The sequence below is a fragment of the Haematobia irritans genome, chromosome 5 (genome assembly GCF_050003625.1).
Source record: "Haematobia irritans isolate KBUSLIRL chromosome 5, ASM5000362v1, whole genome shotgun sequence".
In the NCBI taxonomy this organism is placed as follows: domain Eukaryota; kingdom Metazoa; phylum Arthropoda; class Insecta; order Diptera; family Muscidae; genus Haematobia; species Haematobia irritans.
Window position 1 is genome coordinate 121,268,432 of NC_134401.1, and position 20,955 is coordinate 121,289,386.

General features: G+C 31.3%; 1 protein-coding gene across 10 annotated transcripts in view; it reads right to left on the reverse strand.

The window, feature by feature from the left end:
- LOC142238071 (uncharacterized) overlaps window positions 1-20,955 on the reverse strand; it is a 126,664-nt gene that overhangs the window by 76,418 nt on the left and 29,291 nt on the right. For all 10 annotated transcript variants that reach the window (XR_012722633.1, XR_012722639.1, XR_012722638.1 and 7 more), the window contains exons 2-3: window positions 18,754-19,321; window positions 1,565-1,624 (exon numbers count right to left, since the gene is read on the reverse strand). Coding sequence is in view for 2 of the 10 variants with exons in the window: in XM_075309597.1 (XP_075165712.1) it covers window positions 1,565-1,624; window positions 18,754-18,814 (121 nt within the window). In the remaining 8 variants the exon portion in view is untranslated. The remainder of the gene's footprint in view (window positions 1-1,564; window positions 1,625-18,753; window positions 19,322-20,955) is intronic.

Sequence of the window (20,955 nt, forward strand, 5' to 3'; positions counted from 1 at the left end):
TATAAAACATTTTCCAAGAAGACTTAATAAAGTTGAATTTATGACAAGCGATTGTATCTAATGCTTTTATTTCCTTTGAAAAATTTACCGTCACAAAAAAAAAATTCTAACAGTTCATTCCTTGGAAATGAAAATTGTTCTTTCAGTGCGTATACTGCCATATTGTGAGTATGATTGTAATAATTTATTCGGTTCAATCGCAGCTCAAATAATCGGAGACTCGATATTACCAAATTAGTATAAAGTTTGAAAAAGTTGAAGGGTGGAAAAAATTTACAATTTGGAAAAGTCGACTTTTCCAAAGTTTCAAGCCGAAGAGTCGAGCGTTTTTTTTTTATACCCACCACCATAGAATGGTGACGGGGGTATAATAAGTTTGTCATTCCATTTGTAACACATCGAAATATCGATTTCCGACTATATAAAGTATATATATTCTTGATCAGGGAGAAATTCTAAGACGATATAACAATGTCCGTCTGTCCGTCTGTCTGTCTGTCTGTTGTAATCACGCTACAGTCTTCAATAATGAAGCAATCGTGCTGAAATTTTGCACAAGCTCGTTTTTTGTCTGCAGGCAGGTCAAGTTCGAAGATGGACTATATCGGTCCAGGTTTTGATATAGTCCCCATATAAACCGACCTCCCAATTTGGGGTCTTGGGCTTATAGAAGCCGTAGTTTTTATCAAATTTGTCTGAAATTGGAAATCTAGAGGTATTTTAGGACCATAAAGAGGTGTGCCGAAAATGGTGAGTATCGGTCCATATATTGGTATAGCCCCCATATAGACCTATTTCCCGATTTTACTTCTTGGGCTTCTAGAATCCGAAGTTTTTATCCTATTTGCCTGAAATTGGAAATCTAGAGCAATTTTCGGGTCATAAAGAGGTGTGCCGAAAACGGTGAGTATCGGTCCATATTTTTGTATAGCCCGCATAAGAACGATCTCCCGATTTAACTCCTTGGGTTTCTAGAAACCGTAGTTTTTATCTGATTTTCCTGAAATTGTAAATATTCTGGTATTTTAGGTTCACAAAAACGTGTATCGGATTAAGTTTTTATCGGTCCATTTGATAATGCCTCCATATAGACCGACTTCACTTCTGGAGGGTGTAGAAATTGCTTGAAACTCAATGTAAAATTTCCAGATTTTACTTCTACAGATTTAAGATTTCAAATCAAGACGTTATTTTATAATTTTCTTGCACACTTACAAGAGATGTTAATAATTCCTCTAAAACTCAAACAAAAATGGTTCGTATAAACCAAGAATCTGATATAGTCCTCATAGGTGAAATTTTTAAATTTATCTTCGGGAAGTGTCCTGAAGTCCTCAAGCCCTCCTGAAATTTCAAAGGAAATCCTAATATTTGGTTCATGGTGGTGGGTATTTAAGATTCGGCCCGGCCGAATCTTTTTTTTTGTAAATTTGGTTAGAATTTGGAAACATATTCATCGCCTGAATTTTATGTATCAGCCATACAGTTTCTGGTGCCGATAATTAAGGATATTATCATCGACTCCTCTTGGTATTATTCCATTCCTTTGTATTTTAAAACTTACCATCACTACCACGCCTTTTGCGGGCACTGTCATTTGGCAATTGACCATTCATAGGTAACACTGAAAATAAATAAAAAAAAATTAATGCCATTAAAACTTTTCTACAAATATTACGAACAACATTTAAATACACATTTTGAGTGATAACCACCTTTACAGACAATGGATCTAACTCTAAAGGACAAAGACACAAATCACAAAGGAATTTAAAATCGATCAATAATTCATTAATCAATCAAACTAAAACTTCATTGCACTGACAAAACTACTACACAATTGATTTCCAGACATACAAATGAACGTAGGCCAGTGTTCTAGAATAATGGTCTTTGCACTGATAATGATGATGATGGACACCAAATGACCGCTTCTATTCACGCAAAGTTGAAATATAAATCCTAAAGGACACGTTTATCGTCCGACAAAGCCGGCAAACAACTAAATCAAAAAACTAAGTTCATAGAACCTTTTTGTACAAATATCCCACAAAAATAATAAAAAAAACTCCCCCCAAAAATCCAATTGAGATTATTGTTGTAGTGTGGTTAAAGAGGCAGGTCACCAGTTATGCATGTACATATATGGCCTTATATGGAAGCGTATACCAATTTCTCGTTATTGTGTTGTTTTTTTAGTATTTTTTTTGTGGTAGTAACTTGGTCAACAAAAATAACATGGTCAAAATGTGGCACATGACAAACAGCAAACAACAACATAGTACTAGAGTTACTCAGCTCCATTCAATCCTCTCCCCATAAAAAAAATGTGGACAAACTATTTTCTTAACTTAACATAGTAGTGTCACTTCTATGGTGCCCTAACTCCGTTTCTCTTTTTATCGTCCTTTATCACAAAACACCGACCTAAAATCAAATATCCACCGGTTGTTACCTTCTATGAAAAGTCATATTAACTAAGAATTATTTGTGGTTTTCAACATGTTGCCACTCACTTACATATCGAGCCTGAGGACGAGAATGAAGAACAATTTTTTTTTTTGTTAATTTTTCTTGGGGCCTTTTTGGGGTGTTAGAAATTTCTAAAAATATTTATTCGAAACCACACACGGAAAGAGAGTTCATAAACCCTTCTAAATACAATGCGATTACAAATTAAAAAAAAATTAGTTTAAAAATAAGAGCCAGAATTGAAATATGGGGGTCGCTTATAAGTGGGCTATAACAATTATGAACTTGATATGGACCAATTTTTGTTTGATTGGTGATCTATTTATCTGAGGGCTATATATAACTATAGACCGATAGTTACACTGAAAAAAATATTGTCGTGAGGTCAAAGATTTCATGTCTTTATAATACGAATGCAAATTTTGCTTAGCACGGAAGACGCAATTCTCTACCATAAAGTTTTTTTCCTTGTCCAAAAGTCAATAAACTTTTCAATGAAGTCGTATTATCCTTATAATTAAGTGATTTCCCTTAAAAATGTATCATAAAAAGGTATCATAACATGAAAGAAAAAATGTTTGGGCTAAAGTCAACTTGACTTTAATAATTCAGAAACATTCTTCAAATTTAATGAAATTGTCTCTAAATTTGTTGCCTTTTTGCATCTTGACTACAAAGCAAAAAATCGTGCAAATATAGGACATATTTTTCAACACTTCATTTTAAAGACGTTTATTACTTGAAACATAGCATAATTTCTAATGGAAGTCAAGTCTTAATTTGGAAAATAAAGTTGTCGTTAACTCGTTTTTAAAGGACTTTGATAGCATATGAAGAAAAGAAGCTGAAAAAGCGAAAAAATAAAATTTGCTTCCTAGAAGCAAGCACACAAAACCCAAATTTAAAAAAAAAAAAAAATTGTATCTTAAAAGTATCCTTACTTGTATTCTCCGCTTCTTTGGCTCGGAATCAATACCAAAATTTTTAAATTAAAGACAAAATCTTTGGAACCGAGCATGCTTTTTTTCAGTGTAGGCATGGTTGTTAACGGCCATATACTAGAACAATGTACCAAATTTCAACCAAAACCAAATCTCGGGATTGGTTTATATGGGGGTTATATACCCTCCACCATAGGATGGTGGTGTCATTCCGTTTGTAACACATCGAAATATTGCTCTAAGACCCCATAAAGTATATATATTCTGGGTCGTGGTGAGATTCTGAGTCGATCTAAGCATGTCCGTCCGTCTGTCCGTCTGTTGAAATCACGCTAACTTCCGAACGAAACACGCTATCGACTTGAAACTTGGCACAAGTAGTTGTTATTGATGTAGTTCGGATGGTATTGCAAATGGGCCATATCGGTCCACTTTTACGTATAGCCCACATATAAACCGATCCCCATGTTTGGCTAGCGGAGCCTCAAAGAGAAGCATATTTCATCCGATCCGGCTGAAATTTGGTACATGGTGTTGGTATATGGTCTCTAACAACCACGCAAAAATTGGTCCACATCGGTCCATAATTATATATAACCCCCATATAAACCGATTCCCAGATTTGGCTTGCGGAGCCTCTAAGATTGGCATATTTCATCCGATCCTGCTGAAATTTGGTACATGGTGTTGGTATATGGTCTCTAACAACCACGCAAAAATTGGTCCACGTCGGTCCATAATTATATATAGGCCCCATATAAACCGATCCCCAGATTTGGCTTGCGGAGCCTCAAAGAGAAGCAAATTTCATCCGATCCGGCTGAAATTTAGTATATGGTCTCTGACAACCATGCAAAAATTGGTCCACATCGGTCCATAATTATATATAGACCCCATATAAACCGATCCCTAGATTTGGCTTGCGGAGCCTCAAAGAGAAGCAAATTTTATCCGATCCGGCTGAAATTTGGTACATGGCTTTGGTATATGGTCTCTCACAACCATGGAAAATTGCTTCATGCATCGGTCCATAAATATATATAGGCCACATATAAACCGATCCTCAGATTTGGCTTGCGGTGCCTCAAAGAGAAGCAAATTTCATCCGATCCGGCCGAAATTTGGTACATGGTGTTGGTATATGGTCTCTAACAACCACGCAAAAATTGGTCCACGTCGGTCCATAATTATATATAGGCCCCATATAAACCGATCCCCAGATTTGGCTTGCGGAGCCTCAAAGAGAAGCAAATTTCATCCGATCCGGCTGAAATTTAGTATATGGTCTCTAACAACCACGCAAAAATTGGTCCACATCGGTCCATAATTATATATAGACCCCATATAAACCGATCCCTAGATTTGGCTTGCGGAGCCTCAAAGAGAAGCAAATTTTATCCGATCCGGCTGAAATTTGGTACATGGCTTTGGTATATGGTCTCTCACAACCATGGAAAATTGCTTCATGCATCGGTCCATAAATATATATAGGCCACATATAAACCGATCCTCAGATTTGGCTTGCGGTGCCTCAAAGAGAAGCAAATTTCATCCGATCCGGCTGAAATTTGGTACATGGTTTTGGTATATGGTCTCTAACAACCATGCAAAAATTGGTCCAACACGGTTCATAATTATATATAGCCACCACATAAACCGATCCCCAGATTTGGCTTGCGAAGCCTCTAAGAGAAGCAAATTTCATACGATATGGTTGAAATTTGGAACATGGTTTTAATATATGGTCTCTAACAACCGTGCCAGAATTGGTCCATATCGGTCCATAAATATATATAGTCCCCATATAAACGGTTCTCCAGATTTGACCTCCAGAGCCTCTTGGAGGAGCAAAATTCATCCGATCTGGTTCAAATGTGGAACATGGTGTTAGTATATGGTCTCTAACAACCATGCAAAAATTGGTCCATAATTATATATAGCCCCCATATAAACAACCATAATTGTTTACGAGACCTTTTTCATTTAGAAGAATTCGCTTAAAATCTCGAATTTGGCGTTATTTCGGGCCGATCTATAAATATAGCTTAGATGGATTATATCTATCGACAACCCTCTAACAACCACATGAAAAATGCGCCAAATCTATCACTCCTATGAAACCCCTATTAAATGCCACTATGTTCCACTCCATCTACTTTTCACTTAATTTCTACATATTAACCAAGAAATCTAAACAACTACCATATTCAGGAATGTATGGTTCCTTTTCCACTTAATTTCACTTTGTTAATCGTGTAATTAAATGGTATTTAATAATGGTGATTTAATGTTAAATTTATATTTATTTGCCCTTTTCCTTATTAATGAACTCACAAAAAAGTTCTGAGAGACAATTAAATTTTGTTTTTCATGAGACTGTGGTAATGGATTTGGGGATATCCGATGTGTTCTTCGTAACACCACAGTTTCATGGAAAATTCAATATAGAGTAACTGGTCGGTATGTAATGCTTTCAAATTTGTTATGTGGGATACTAAAAAAGATTTTCTGGATTATTGTACACTGAAAGAAATTCTGATCCAATTAACCTTATTTGCTGACTATGAAGGATACATTTCTTTAAATTAAGATAAACGGAAAATGATAAATAGCCGTTGGTGATTCGATTTTTGGACATTAAAGAGCGTAGCTACAGGACAAAGGATGTTAAAGTGCTGAATACGGTAACTCTCTTACTTCGATGGCTACCACCAACTATTTGTGTAACGAGTTTCGTTGAGATGCACCTGAGATTTAGACGAACCACTTCCATGGTTGAAGATGTTGGGTGGTTGGACGAAAATACTAAAGATGACGAAACATTATAGGATAATAGGGGAGACGGTAGGTGAAAACGATTGCCATGCTTGGTAGAATTCTAACAAAAGTTTGACAAAATTTTTTGTAGAAATGAAATTTTGACAAAATTTTATATAGAAATAAATTTTTTATAAAATTTCTATTGAAATAAAATTTTGACAATATTTTCTATAAAAATAAAATTTTGATAAAATTTCTATTGAAATAAAATTTTCTCAAAATTTTCTATAGAAATGAAATTTTGATCAAATTTTCTGTAGAAATAAAATTTTTACAAATTTTCTATAGAAATAAAATTTTGACAAAATTTTCTATAGAAATAAAATGTTGACAAAATTTTCTATAGAAATAAAATTTTGACAAAATTTTCCATAGAAATAAAATTTTGACAAAATTTTCTATAGAAATAAAATGTTGACAAAATTTTCTATAGAAATAAAATTTTGACAAAATTTTCCATAGAAATAAAATTTTGACAAAATTTTCTATAGAAATCAAATTTTTAGAAAATTTTCTATAGAAATCAAATTTTTACAAAATTTCTATAAAAATAAAATTTTGACAAAATTTTCTATAGAAATAAAATCTTGACAAAATTTTCTATAGAAATAAAATTTTAACAAAATTTTCTATAAAAATAAAAATTTGACAAAATTTTCTCTAAAAAAATTTACAAAAATTTCTAAAGAAATAAAATTCTCCTATTTTTAAACTCTTCTTTGTAGCTAAGAAGCTAAAAGTCGACAAAGAAATGAAATTTTGACAAAATTTTCTATAGAAATAATTTTTTTTATAAAATTTCTATTGAAATAAAATTTTGACAAAATTTTCTATAGAAATCAAATTTTTAGCAAATTTTCTATAGAAATCAAATTTTTAGAAAATTTTCTATAGAAATCAAATTTTTACAAAATTTCTATAAAAATAAAATTTTGACAAAATTTTCTATAGAAATAAAATCTCGACAAAATTTTCTATAGAAATAAAATTTTAACAACATTTTCTATAAAAATAAAAATTTGACAAATTTTTCTCTAACAAAATTTACAAAAATTTCTAAAGAAATAAACTTCTCCTATTTTTAAACTCTTCTTTGTAGCTAAGAAGCTAAAAGTCGACAAAGAAATGAAATTTTGACAAAATTTTCTATAGAAATAAATTTTTTATAAAATTTCTATTGAAATAAAATTTTGACAATATTTTCTATAGAAATAAAATTTTGATAAAATTTCTATTGAAATAAAATTTTGACAATATTTTCTATAGAAATAAAATTTTGATAAAATTTCTATTGAAATAAAATTTTGTCAAAATTTTCTATAGAAATGAAATTTTGATCAAATTTTCTGTAGAAATAAAATTTTTACAAATTTTCTATAGAAATTATATTTTGATAAAATTTTCTATAGAAATAAAATTTTGACAACATTTTCTATAGAAATAAAATTTTGACAAAATTTTCTATAGAAATAAAATGTTGACAACATTTTCTATAAAAATAAAATTTTGACAAAATTTTCTATAGAAATAAAATCTATAAAAATAATATTTTGACAAAATTTTCTCCTAAAAAATTAAAAAAAAAATTAAAGAAATAAAATTCTCCTATTTTTAAACTCCTCTTTGTAGCTAAGAAGCTAAAAGTCGACAAAGAAATGAAATTTTGACAAAATTTTCTATATAAATAAAATTTTAACAAAATTTTCTATAGAAATAAAATTTTGACAAAATTTTCTATAGAAATAAAATTTTTACATTTGCTATAAAAAAATGTTGACAAAATTTTCTCTAAAAAAAATTGACAAAAATTTCTAAAGAAATAAAATTTTCCTATTTTTAAACTCTTTTCTTTGTAGCTAAGAAGCTAAAAGTCGACAAAGCTAAGGACGATTTCATTAGGTTTGAGGAACGTTCAGAATTGTTAAAGCCAAATTGACCTTAGTGAAACAAAATGTTCTTCCATTTTTCAACTATAAGAACAAAACGACTTCATTGAAAAGTTTATCGACTTTTGTATCAGAAAAACAAACTATATATCAGAGAAATGCATCTTCTACGCTAAGCAAAATTCGCATTTGTATTTTAAGGACATTAAATCTTTGGCCGCATGACAATATGAGCTGTAAGGTGGTCCTGGAAAAATGGACCCAAGAACAGGGAAATACTGCTACACCGATGGATCGAAGAAGGGTGAGAGGACGGGACTTGGTGTATATGTGGAGGACCCAGATACCGAGATCCTATTCCGATTGCTCGACCACAGCAAATTCCATTAGGCAGAATGTGTTAAAAGGCTGAAAAATAACTCGAGGCCGTGAAGGCAATAGCAGAAAATATGGTTCGATCGCGAAACGTATTGTGATACAAAGGCATGGTCAACGAATAATCGGAATACGACAGGATCCGCACAAGTCAGCCGAGTTGGATCAATGGGCGCAGGAGACTCATAAAATGATGTGAACCAGTGCAATGGTCATGGATAAGAACAAGACTGGAGAACTACTCAAGGAGATTACGACGACATTCAGGAAGGTCATGAGAATAATGACCGTGCATGTTTTAAGGATCATGAGATCTCGGAACACAACCTTTGTGGCTGCTCTGGCTTTACTAGGCAAAAAACTAACCAGCTAGGTGAAGAGGTGATACGGGAGCTGGTCTAGCTGGGACTCAGGTTATTTTCAGACTCACTTTGACTATTCAGTCCATTGTGATACCACTATGGTGAACTTCTCTTTTGTCAGTGAGTACTGGCCAGTGACAAGGATCTCCTTTTTATAGCCGAGTCCACTTAGAGAAGCCTTGATACACTCAGCATTACTGAGAAGGGGATATTCCACCCCCGAAAAACTTTTTGGTGGTCGGTCAAAATTGGGATTGAACTCATGATCTTTATATGCACGGCGGGCATGCAACTATAGGTGTGCACGTGAGTAATAGTTTACTCACGCTCACGCACACTCTCGACGGGAAAATCTTAGTCACGCACGATATTGTTTGGTAGGACTCACGCACACTCACGAAAAGAAATTTTGTACTCACACACACTCACGCACGAAAATGTCGTGACTCTTGAAAAATACTGTGACTCACAAATAGTTTTTGAGTAATTTACCTTAGCGCCGTGTCTGAAATCATGAGCATTATTCAAATCGAGAGCGTTTTTACACTCTTAACATCCCAGGTATCACTAAAATTGTAAATGAGTTTAAATCTTAATCGTTTTATGTTGGTGAGAAGGATTATTTTCGTGAGCGTAATTCTTTACTCACACACACTCACGAAGATATTATTTTCGTGACTCATGTTCACGCACGAAATTTTGGTTTATTAATCACGCTTACGCACACTCACGCCATTGCCATGAGCGTGAGTCACGACAATTTCGTTATATGTGCACACCTCTAATGCTAACCATTGCTTAACGGTGGCTCCTTAATACGGTAGTTTAGGAGATATGAGCAAAACAAGTTTTTCATATAAAAATTTCAATTTTTCCAGGTTTTGGATGGAATTTTCGATTTTATAGTGTAGGTCATGAATTAAGCTCCTTTTCGCGCTAGGACGCATAGTTTAGGAGATATGAGCCAAACAAGTTTTTCATAAAAAAATTTTAATTTTTTCAGGATTTGGATGGAATTTTCGATTTTTTTGGGTATATCATGAATTAAGGTCCTTTTCGCTCTAGGACGGGGGTGGTCATGAATTAAGCTCCTTTTCGCTCTAGGACGCATAGTTTAAGATATATGAGCAAAACAAGTTTTTCATATAAAAATTTCATTTTTTTCAGGAATTTGATGGAATTTGAATTTGATATGAGCCAAGGTTAGGTGGCAGCCCGATGTATCGGGCTCACTTAGACTATTCAGTCCATTGTGATACCACATTGGTGAACTTCTCTCTTATCACTGAGTGCTGCCCGATTCCATGTTATGCTCAATGACAAGGGACCTCCTTTTTATAGCCGAGTCCGAACGGCGTTCCACATTGCAGTGAAACCACTTAGAGAAGCTTTTAATACTTTTTGGTGTTCGGTCGAAGCAGGAATCGAACCCACGACCTTGTGTATGCAAGGCGGGCATGCTAACCATTGCACCACGGTGGCTCCACGGGTGATATGAGCCAAACAAGTGTTTCATAAAAAAATTTTAATTTTTTCAGGATTTGGGTGGAATTTTCAATTTTTTTGGGTAGATCATGGATTAAGGTCATTTTCGCTCTAGGACGCATAGTTTAGGAGATATGAGCCAAACAAGTTTTTCATATAAAAATTCCTGGGATAAAAGAAAGGAACGATGAAAAGAAGAATTTAGAGCGCACTACAAGGCGAATACTGGCTAGATGTATGTCATCTGTCATAAGGCAGGGCAACCTAAATCCTCCCTTCAACCAAACCTAAAATAACCTAATTTTTAGGTCACAAAAAAAAGACGATACCACAAACTACCACGAAGAGAGATCAAAGCGAAGGTATTCCAAAGAAGATGAAGGCTATCCTCTCGATCGGACACGCGATGGGCAACAACTAAGATGGAGAAAAGTAAAACGATCTCAAGAGTATACAATACAGAATTATTGGGTCGATTCGAGGATGAATTATAGAAAACACGGAACCACTTAACAGGGAAAAAAGCGAATTCTTTTCCTCAAAAGTTTATTGGTGTGGCAACCCATTATCCTAAGTACGTAGCATTTACATTCTCTCAATAAGTATTGTGAAAATCCCCTCAAAACTTTGTATTCCAACTACTTGTTGCCACTTTGCCAAAAAAACGAAAATGTTGTAGTACCCAAAATATTCATATGTGATGGTGGTGAAATATCTGAAATATTACTAATTTAAATATTAGTGAGAAATTTCATATAGGCGTAGGCAAAACCACCAAGAGCTTGGTTAACCTTATCCACTCTATCTCAACACAAGGTCAACACGCAAAGTACGCGTTTTTTATTATCTTTCCATAACGTTGCATATTATTTTGTGCGTGTTTAGGGTATCATCGAAATAAGACTACAAAATGGGGGAATTTCCCTTGAATATATATTTTTTTTTTTTTTTCAAAAAACAACACCAACTACACGAGAATTAAATGTAGTAGGGGTTCGCATGTCAAGCGGAAATAAAAAATTATCGAAAACACTTTGCAGATTGAATTGGCAATTAAGTCATGTTTACACGTTAGCTTCGGGGAATTTTGTATATCCTTATATGTAAATTCATTTATTCAAATAATAATTGAGACAATTATGTTACCTTTATTGATATTTGTTTTTCATTTTAGTTTCCGTGAAAAGATAAATAAATGGAAAAATTACATTAAGGCATTATGGCTGGCAATATTGGTTTAGCAAACACTTTTCACTGTTCAGTTCGGTTAAGACAAATCGAAGGACGACTTCAAAGGAACAAACGAATGCCAAATGCTTTTCTAAATTTTATTTTGTGAAAAATTGACTAAAGTTAGTATTGGTTGGGTAAGGTCATTATCTGGAAGATCCAATGTCATATTGTGGTTTGTGAACTTGTCTATTATCAATTCTACATTTGGCAAAAACAAGAGCTTTTGGAACTCCTACCCTGAGCCCTTATTTTGATATATGTGGCAACACGAGATATTTTCAAATTTTTATCCAGATAATAGCCAGTACGATGTGCATTTCGTTGAACTTGATCCGAATCAATGTCACGTGTACCTCCAACATGGTATTTGCCACCGTTATTAGTACACGGTTACTGTTTGATAGATTGGTAAAATTCTTGATGGTTTGGCAGATTTTGCCAAATAACCTATAGCAATAGAATTTTAACCAAACTTTTCTATAGAAATAAAATTTTAACCAACAATTTTCTTCGAAATAACGTTTGTCAAAATTTTCTTAGCAATAAACTTTTGACAAAATTTTCATAGAATTACAATTTTGTCAAAATTTTGTATAGAAATAAAATTTTGACAAAATTTTCTATAGAAATAAAATTTTGACAAAATTTTCTAAAGAAATAAAATTTTCAAAAAATGTTCTATAGAAATAAAGTTTTGAAAAATGTTTCTTTAAAAATAAAATTTTGACAAAATTTTCTATAGAAATAAAATTTTGACAAAATTTTCTATAGAAATAAAATTTTGACAAAATTTTCTATAAAAATAAAATTTTGACAAAATTTTCTATAGAAATAAAATTTTGACAAAACTTTCTATAGAAATAAAAAAATTTGACAAAAATTTCTATAGAAATAAAATTTTGACAAAATTTTCTATAGAAATAAAATTTTGACAAAATTTTCTATATGAATAAAATTTTGAAAAAATTTTCTCTAGAAATAACATTTTGTTAAAAATTCCTATAGTAATAAAATTTTGACAAAATTGTATATATACAAAATTTTCTATAGAAATAAAATTTTGTCAAAATTTTCTATAGAAATAAAATTTTGTCAAAATTTTCAATAGAAAAAAAATTTGAAAAAAATTTCTATAGAAAAAACAAGTAAGGAAAGTCTAAAGTCGGGCGGTGCCGACTATATTATACCCTGCACCACTTTGTAGATCTAAAATTTCGATACCATAAAACATCCGCCAAATGTGTTGGGGGCTATATATAAAGGTTTGTCCCAAATACATACATTTAAATATCACTCGATCTGGAAGAATTTGATAGACTTCTACAAAATCTATAGACTCAAAATTTAAGTCGGCTAATGCACTAGGGTGGAACACAATGTTAGTAAAACATATGGGAAACGTTTAAATCTGAAGCAATTTTAAGGAAACTTCGAAAAAGTTTATTTATGATTTATCGCTCGATACACGCTCACAAAAAATCGCTTCTGTAACATATACTCCCAAACATATTTTGCTTCAATCATATATATTTTTGGGTAGTGCCCAAACATTTATATGTTTGATCTCTTCCAATATATATGTTTGAAAGCATATTGGTCTAAACAATATATGTTTGGGTAGTCTAAGTTCCAAACATTTTGTATTTTTGCTTCCAAATTCAATAATGTTGTCTTCCAAAAAACAATATGTTATTATGTGACCATATAATATGTTTGAAGCATTTTGCACCCAAAAATATTATATGCTTAAAAAAAATTCTCCCAAACAATATTGTGCTCAAAATTTTATTTATTTATTTATATATTTACAATCATAATGAATTATGAAAATAAACAGGTAATATAGGTGCTAACAACATAGGTTTTCGACCTGAATGCTCAAAATTTTGTTTCTGTCCAATTCTGTAATACAAACATTGTAGAAGTAATTATTCAATTTTATGATTTTTTTATTTTAATTTTACCTTTTGCCGGACGGGGATTCGAACAGCGGACCACACAGTTTGTAAGGATCAAAGAAGTAGCTGATCAATTGCCCAAGGAAAAATAAAATGTTAATTTTGTAATAACAAGCAACAACCACCAACTTAATTCAATATCGCTCCCTGTTAAATAGCGCTCCAAGCTACTAAACACATATATGTTTATAGGCTATTTCTAAATTAATATATGTTTGCATCCAAGCATATTATATTTACAAACATTTTATGTCCCAAACATAATATGTTCTAACATATTAACATATATGTCCCAAACATTTTATGCTAGTTTATGAACATTATATGCTTGCACTCAAAAATATTGTGTTTAAAAATTTGTGTTCCAAACATATAATGTTTATAGCCAAACATATGAAAAACAGTCTTTTTCATCCGTGTATATATATGTATTAAAAGTTTAGGAAAATTAGAGTCATTTTTACAACTTTTCGACTAAGCAGTGGCGATTTTACAAGGAAAATATTTGTATTTTGACCATTTTTGTCGAAATCAGAAAAACATATATATGGGAGCTATATCTAATTCTGATCCGATTTCAACCAAATTTGGCACGCATAGCTGCAATGCTAAATCTACTCCCTGTGCAAAATTTTAACTAAATCGGAGCAAAAAATTGGCCTCTGTGGTCATATGAGTGTAAATCGGCCGAAAGCTACATATTGGAGCTATATCTAAATCTGAACCGATTTCAACCAAATATGGCACGCATAGCTACAATGCTAATTCTACTCCCTGTGCAAAATTTCAACTAAATCGGAGCAAAAAATTGGCCTCTGTGTTCATATTAGTGTAAATCGGGCGAAAGCGAAACTCTTTACTCCTTCCACTGCCAAGGGGGGTACCGCAAGGATCAATCCTTGGACCCCTCCTCTACTCAATATACTCGAATGATCTACCTGACCAAATCAAGCATAATCATATTCAAATGTACGCTGATGACGTACAGCTTTACTCCTCATGCAAACTGAATTCCATTGCGACTTGTGTATCGAATCTTAACGCAGACCTGCAACGAATACTGAATTGGGCCTCAAAGAACTGTTTAATACTTAACCCTAATAAGTCGAAGGCAATTCTAATCCGAAACAGAAATGTTGACATAGGAGATAACGTCAACATTTACTTAGGATCCACACAAATTGAAATTGTGGATAAAGCAAAGAATCTTGGGGTAATTTTTAATAAGAATCTTACCTGGTCTGACCATATTTCTTCAACCTGTGGAAAAGTATATTCAATGCTTAGAAATCTGTGGACTACCCAACACTTCACACCACTGAATATTAGAATACAGTTAGTAAAAAGCTACATATTACCAACCTTACTGTATGCTTCTGAAGTATTCGCTGATATAAATACAACTGACAAAAGAAAACTTCAAACTACTTTTAACAATACAGTACGATATGCTTTTGGTTTGAGACGATTTGACAGAGTCTCACAATACTCATTACTGATACTGAAGTTGCCATTGGAAAGATACTTAATTTGCAAATCATTAGTATTGTTACATAAAATAATTCACACCAGTAAACCTTCATATCTATATGCCAACCTGATGTTCGCCCGATCATCAAGAGGAAAAAACATTATACAAATCGCACACCGTCGTCACTCATCAGAAAGACATTTTTTTATTAGTACGATCCGTCTCTGGAATCAACTCCCTAATGAGCTGCAGCTAATAACTAATACACAACGGTTCAAGAGGAATATTCTGGAATATTATTCAATCATGTGAAATATTTTAATATTGGGGACGCTAAATTTTTCTTTTTTTTCACACTAATACACTTTAGAATATTGTTATGTATACTTATATGTTATTTTAATTAAATTTAATTTAATACATATTAATAACAATACTGTAATAATCTAACCATGTTGCTCCAGTACTATAATTTATAAGATGTAATCTTGTTGTACTGGAAATACCATTCAATAAATGAAATGAAATGGAAGAAAGCTATAGAAATAAATTTTGTCAAAATTTTCTATAGAAATTTTGTTGTCGTTTTCTTGATTTTAGGCTGAAATCAAGAAAACGACAACAATGATTAAGGAACAAAACCAACAATAACAAAACAAAACGAAATAACATTTTGTCAAAATTTTCTATAGAAATAAAATTTTGTCAAAATTTTCTATAGAAATAAAATTTTGTCAAAATTTTCTATAGAAATAAAATTTTGTCAAAATTTTCTACAGAAATAAAATTTTGACAAAATTTTCTATATAAAAAAAATTTTCTATAGAAAAAAAATTTGACACAATTTTCTAGAGAAATAAAATTTTGACAAAATTTCTATAAAAAACAAATGCACTAACTTATAATACCCTGTTCCACAGTGTGGAGCAGGGTATAACAAAATTGGACAAAATCTTCTATACATTCTATAAATTTGCATTCACATAGTTTTATACTAACTACATAAAATTTATCAACAAACTTCATAATAAGATTTTTTTTTTTTAATTTGGTACATTTTTTGTAAAATGTTCTTCAAATTTTGGTAGATTATTTTTGGCACGAGTGGCCACCGTGTATTAGTATCATTTTAACTATTTATGCTGTGATACATATGTGTTTTCCTGGCTTTGCTGTGGTTTAGTTCGCCAACTATATCCGATTATGAGTTTACAGACAAATACAATGAAAACTGTATATGAATATTTTGTCAACATATCCAACATATAATATATAATTTTATTGTGATAGTATAGCTAGAGTTCCACGAAAACTGTTCACTTTGGATGTTTCACTATAAAAACCAATCACACTAAACAATTTAACTCCATCACGAATTAGGTATTGTAAAGAGGGCATTTCTATTTTTTAAAAAGTTAAATTTTTATTATTATAATTTTTATACCCTGCGACACACTGTGGAACAGGGTATTATAAGTTAGTGCATATGTTTGCAACACCCAGAAGGAGACGAGATAGACACATGGTGTCTTTGGCAAAAATGCTCAGGGTGGGCTCCTGAGTCGATAGAGCCGTGTCCGTCTGTCCGTGAACACATTTTTCTAATCAAAGTCTAGGTCGCAGTTTTAGTCCAATCGATTTCAAATTTGTCACAAGTATGTGTTTTGGCTCAGAATATAAACCTATTGATTTTGGAAGAAATCGGTTCAGATTTAGATATAACTCCCATATATATATTTCGCCCGATATGGACTTATATGGCCCCAGAAGCCAGAGTTTTACCCTAATTTGCTTAAAATTTTGCACAAGAAGATTTATTTATTTATTTATCAATTAATTACATTTACAATAAAATTATAAATATAATTGTAACTATGACTGCTAGGGTCTTAAGCTTAGCACAAGAAGAACAATTAGTACTATAGTCAAGTGTGCCAAATTTTATTGAAATCGGTTCAGATTTAGATATAGCTCCCATATATATCGTTCGCCCGATTTACACTCATATGACCACAGTAGCCAATCTTTTACTCCGATTTAATTGACATTTTGTACAGGGAGTAGAATTAGCATTGTAGCTATGCGTGCCAAATTTGGTTGAAATCGGTTCAGATTTAGATATAGCTCCCATATATGTGTTTTTCTGATTTCGACAAAAATGGTCAAAATACCAACACTTTCCTTGTAAAATCGACACTGCTTAGTCGAAAAGTTGTAAAAAATTACTCTAATTTTCCTAAACTTCTAATACATATATATCGAGCGATAAATCATAAATAAACTTTTGCGAAGTTTCATTAAAATAGCTTCAGATTTAAATGTTTGCCATATTTTTTTACTAATATTGTGTTCCACCCTAGTGTAGATTTTGTAGAAGTCTATCAAATTCTGTCCAGATCGAGTGATATTTAAATGTATGTATTTGGGACAAACCTTTATATATAGCCCCCAACAGATTTGACGGATGTGATATGGTATCGAAAATTTAGATCTACAAAGTGGTGCAGGGTATAATATAGTCGGGCCCGCCCGACTTTGGACTTTCCTTACTTGTTTTTTATTTAATTTGAAAAGTCGACTTTAAAAAATATAATCCCTAGAAAGGATAAACCACAATAATTGTGGAGAAATATGTTATGGAAATCAATAAATTTGCCATTTACTGAATTTTTCATAGAATATCCCATATGTTCGACTTGAGAAAACTAATTATTTTGTTTCAAAAAAACTCGACACCTGAAAAAATTTGAAAATTTCCTTTATATTAAAACAGGGATGATTTTAAAGGATGGACGCAAATTTCGTGTCCTAATTTTTTCGAGGGATAATTATATTATATAATTATATTTTACATTATGATCTTTCTTTTATTTATTTATTTACTTACTTTTTTAATTTGAATATTGAGTAAATTTTGTATCCTATAATTGCATAATTATGCATAATACTGCGACTTAAAAAACACATTTGTAACGATTTCCTCTTATTCGCTTATGTTTGAAGGTCATTTTATAGTTCACATAAAATGACCTTCAAACATAAAAGTCAACTTTTCAATGATTACAAAAATTAAAAAAAAAAACTCTGAACATTTAAGAGTCGCCTATTTGATTGTCAATATAATCCCTACACAGAAAAAAATTTCACAAACATTTTTCCAATTAAAATCTTAATTGAGTTTTAAATAATTGAGTTTTAAAAAATATTCAATTAAAAATTTAATTGATTCAACAAATTTTTTAATTGAAACAAAAATCAATCACACAAATTAATAATATCAATTAATTTTTTAATTGGATCAATTAATTTTTTAATTGACTGTCAATTAATTTTTTAATTGATACTATCATTACTGTGATTGAAGACATTTCAATTAAAAAATTAATTGGATCAATTAATTTCGTGATTGAATCAGAAAAAAAAATTTTGTGTGTAGTGAGGATAAACCACAACAACTTCGTGTTTGGCCGCAACTAAGATAGAATCCATGACTCTTCGTTACGAAGGAAGAAAAAGTTATAGAAATCCATAAATTTCCCGATAGCACGATTTTTCGCGAAATACCCCATATATTCAGAATGATTACGATTTGTTGTCATTTAAAAATAAATTATTTTATTTTCTATGGATTTCAATCGAATCTATAGAGTACTGACATCGACATGGTTATTATTCCATTTTTTAAAGCATGGGTATATAATTTTAGAATGTAGCATTCTATAAATATGTCGATATGTTCGATTCACTTACCTTTGGGTGGTGATGAATGGTAATAAAGACCTTGGAAACGACGTCGACGTTTCGGAGGCATTTTCAATATTTAATTGTTGGAATTGTCGGTGTGCCTTTAATTATTTAGTTTTGTCAAACGGTGGTGTCATCAGGACAACTAATGGTCTATGATAGTTGGATTTCCGTTTTACAGTTCTCATGGATGAAGGCCACAGCACAGCAATATGGAACTATGGCGGTGTTAATGACAGCGACTTGAAGTCCAGTTGTGTCGAAGTTCGTATGACGAATGTTTTGTGATAGAGAATTTTCACAGCACTAGCGATTTTATTTTTCTTTTTTTTGGGTTTTCTTGATTTTCACAAAACTGAGTGATGTATATATGCAAACCAAATGGTTTTATGTTTTTCACAAATGTTCGTTTCACTTAGCTCCTCATGTATTATCCTCTCATATCACCTTCTCATTTTAAAATCGTGTTCACATCTAATTTGTCACTAAATAGTGGTGAAAATTTTGAGTAGTTTCTTGTTTACACTTGGTTTCGTTTTTTTATTTTTGTGAATTTTGTTGTTGTCTATTTTTTCTGTAATAATAAAAGAAAATATTTTTTATGATTTGGTTTTACAGTTGGATATTTTACACATTTTTTCTGTATTAGTTTTGTCACTCTACTTTTAAAAATTGCTCAATAATAAGCTCATTTGAGTTAGCTTTGATGACGTTGAAGGAAATGAATATATCACGCATACAGCTACCACGAGGACAAAAGCCTACAAGTTAATCAATATGAGGCATTCTGTTTTAAAATTGAAAGACAGTGTTAAGAAGAAGCAAAGTCCTCAAAATAACTCTTAGTTCATAATTTAAGCTTTTTTTCATTAAATCAAAGTTTCAATATTTCTTTAAGTCAAAGATTTTAAGTCAAATTTGGCTCAAAGACATATTTGTCAAAGGCTACGACCTAAAAGGAGAGATGCAAATTTCAATGATTCGTATCCTAAATTAAATTTAAAAAAAATTAAAGCAAAGTTTGTAAACTTTCCTTTAATGAAATTTTCTTTATTTTAAAGAAATTTTTCTTTCATATTAGGAATATAGTTTTCAGTGCAGTTAGATTGCATGGAGATGGATGGGCGAACTTCAAAGGGTCATGGATTCAATCCCAGTTTCCATCAAGCATCCAAAACAGTGGTTTATCCATTCCCAGTAAAGCTGGTGACATTTCCGAGTGTTGCAAAACTTCCATAAGTGATTTTACCGTAATGGGAAAAAACGTGCGGATATGAAAAGAAAGTCCCGCGTCATTGAATCAGGCAGCATCCAGCGAAAGAACGAAATTCATCTCTATGGTATGACAATGGACTCAATAGTCAGCACGGTTGCCACTCGAGCCAAAAATAATCTATAAAAATTTGGAGAAATTTTTACAAACACAAAACTACCAAACACAAAAATCTTATTTTGCAAAATTTAATTTCTATAGAAAATTTTTTACACATTCTATTTCCATATCAAATTTTGTTAAGATGTTATTCCTATAGAAAATGTTGTCAAAATTTTATTTCTATAGAAAATTTTATCAATATTTTATTTCTATAGAAATTTTTGTCAAAATTTTATTTCTGTAGAAAATTTTTTCAAAATTTTATATCTATAGAAAATTTTATTACCCTAGAAAGTTTTGTCACAATTTTATTTCTATAGAAAATTTTGTTCAAATTCTATTTCTATAGAAAATTTTGTCAACATTTTTTTTTCCATAGAAAATTTTGTCAAAATTGTATTCCCATAGAAAATTTTGTCACAATCTTATTCTCACAGAAAAATTTTCTTTCCATAAAAAATTTTGTCAAAATTTTATTTCTATAGAAATTTTATCAAAATTTTATTTCTATAGAAATTTTGTCAAAATTTTATTTCTATAGAAAATTTTATTCCCATAGAAAATTTTGCCAACATTCTATTTCTGTAGAAAATTTATATCTATATATCTATAGACTATTTTGGTCAAAATTTTATTCCCCTAGAAAATTTTGTTCCCATAGATAATTTTGTAAAAAAAAAATTGTCAACTTTTTTTGCTATAGAAAATTTTGTAAAAATTTTATTTCTATAGAAAATTTTGTCAAAATATTATTCCCATAGAAAATTTTGCGAACATTCTATTTCTGTAGAAAATTTTGTCAAAATTTTATTTTTATAGAAAATTTATTCAAA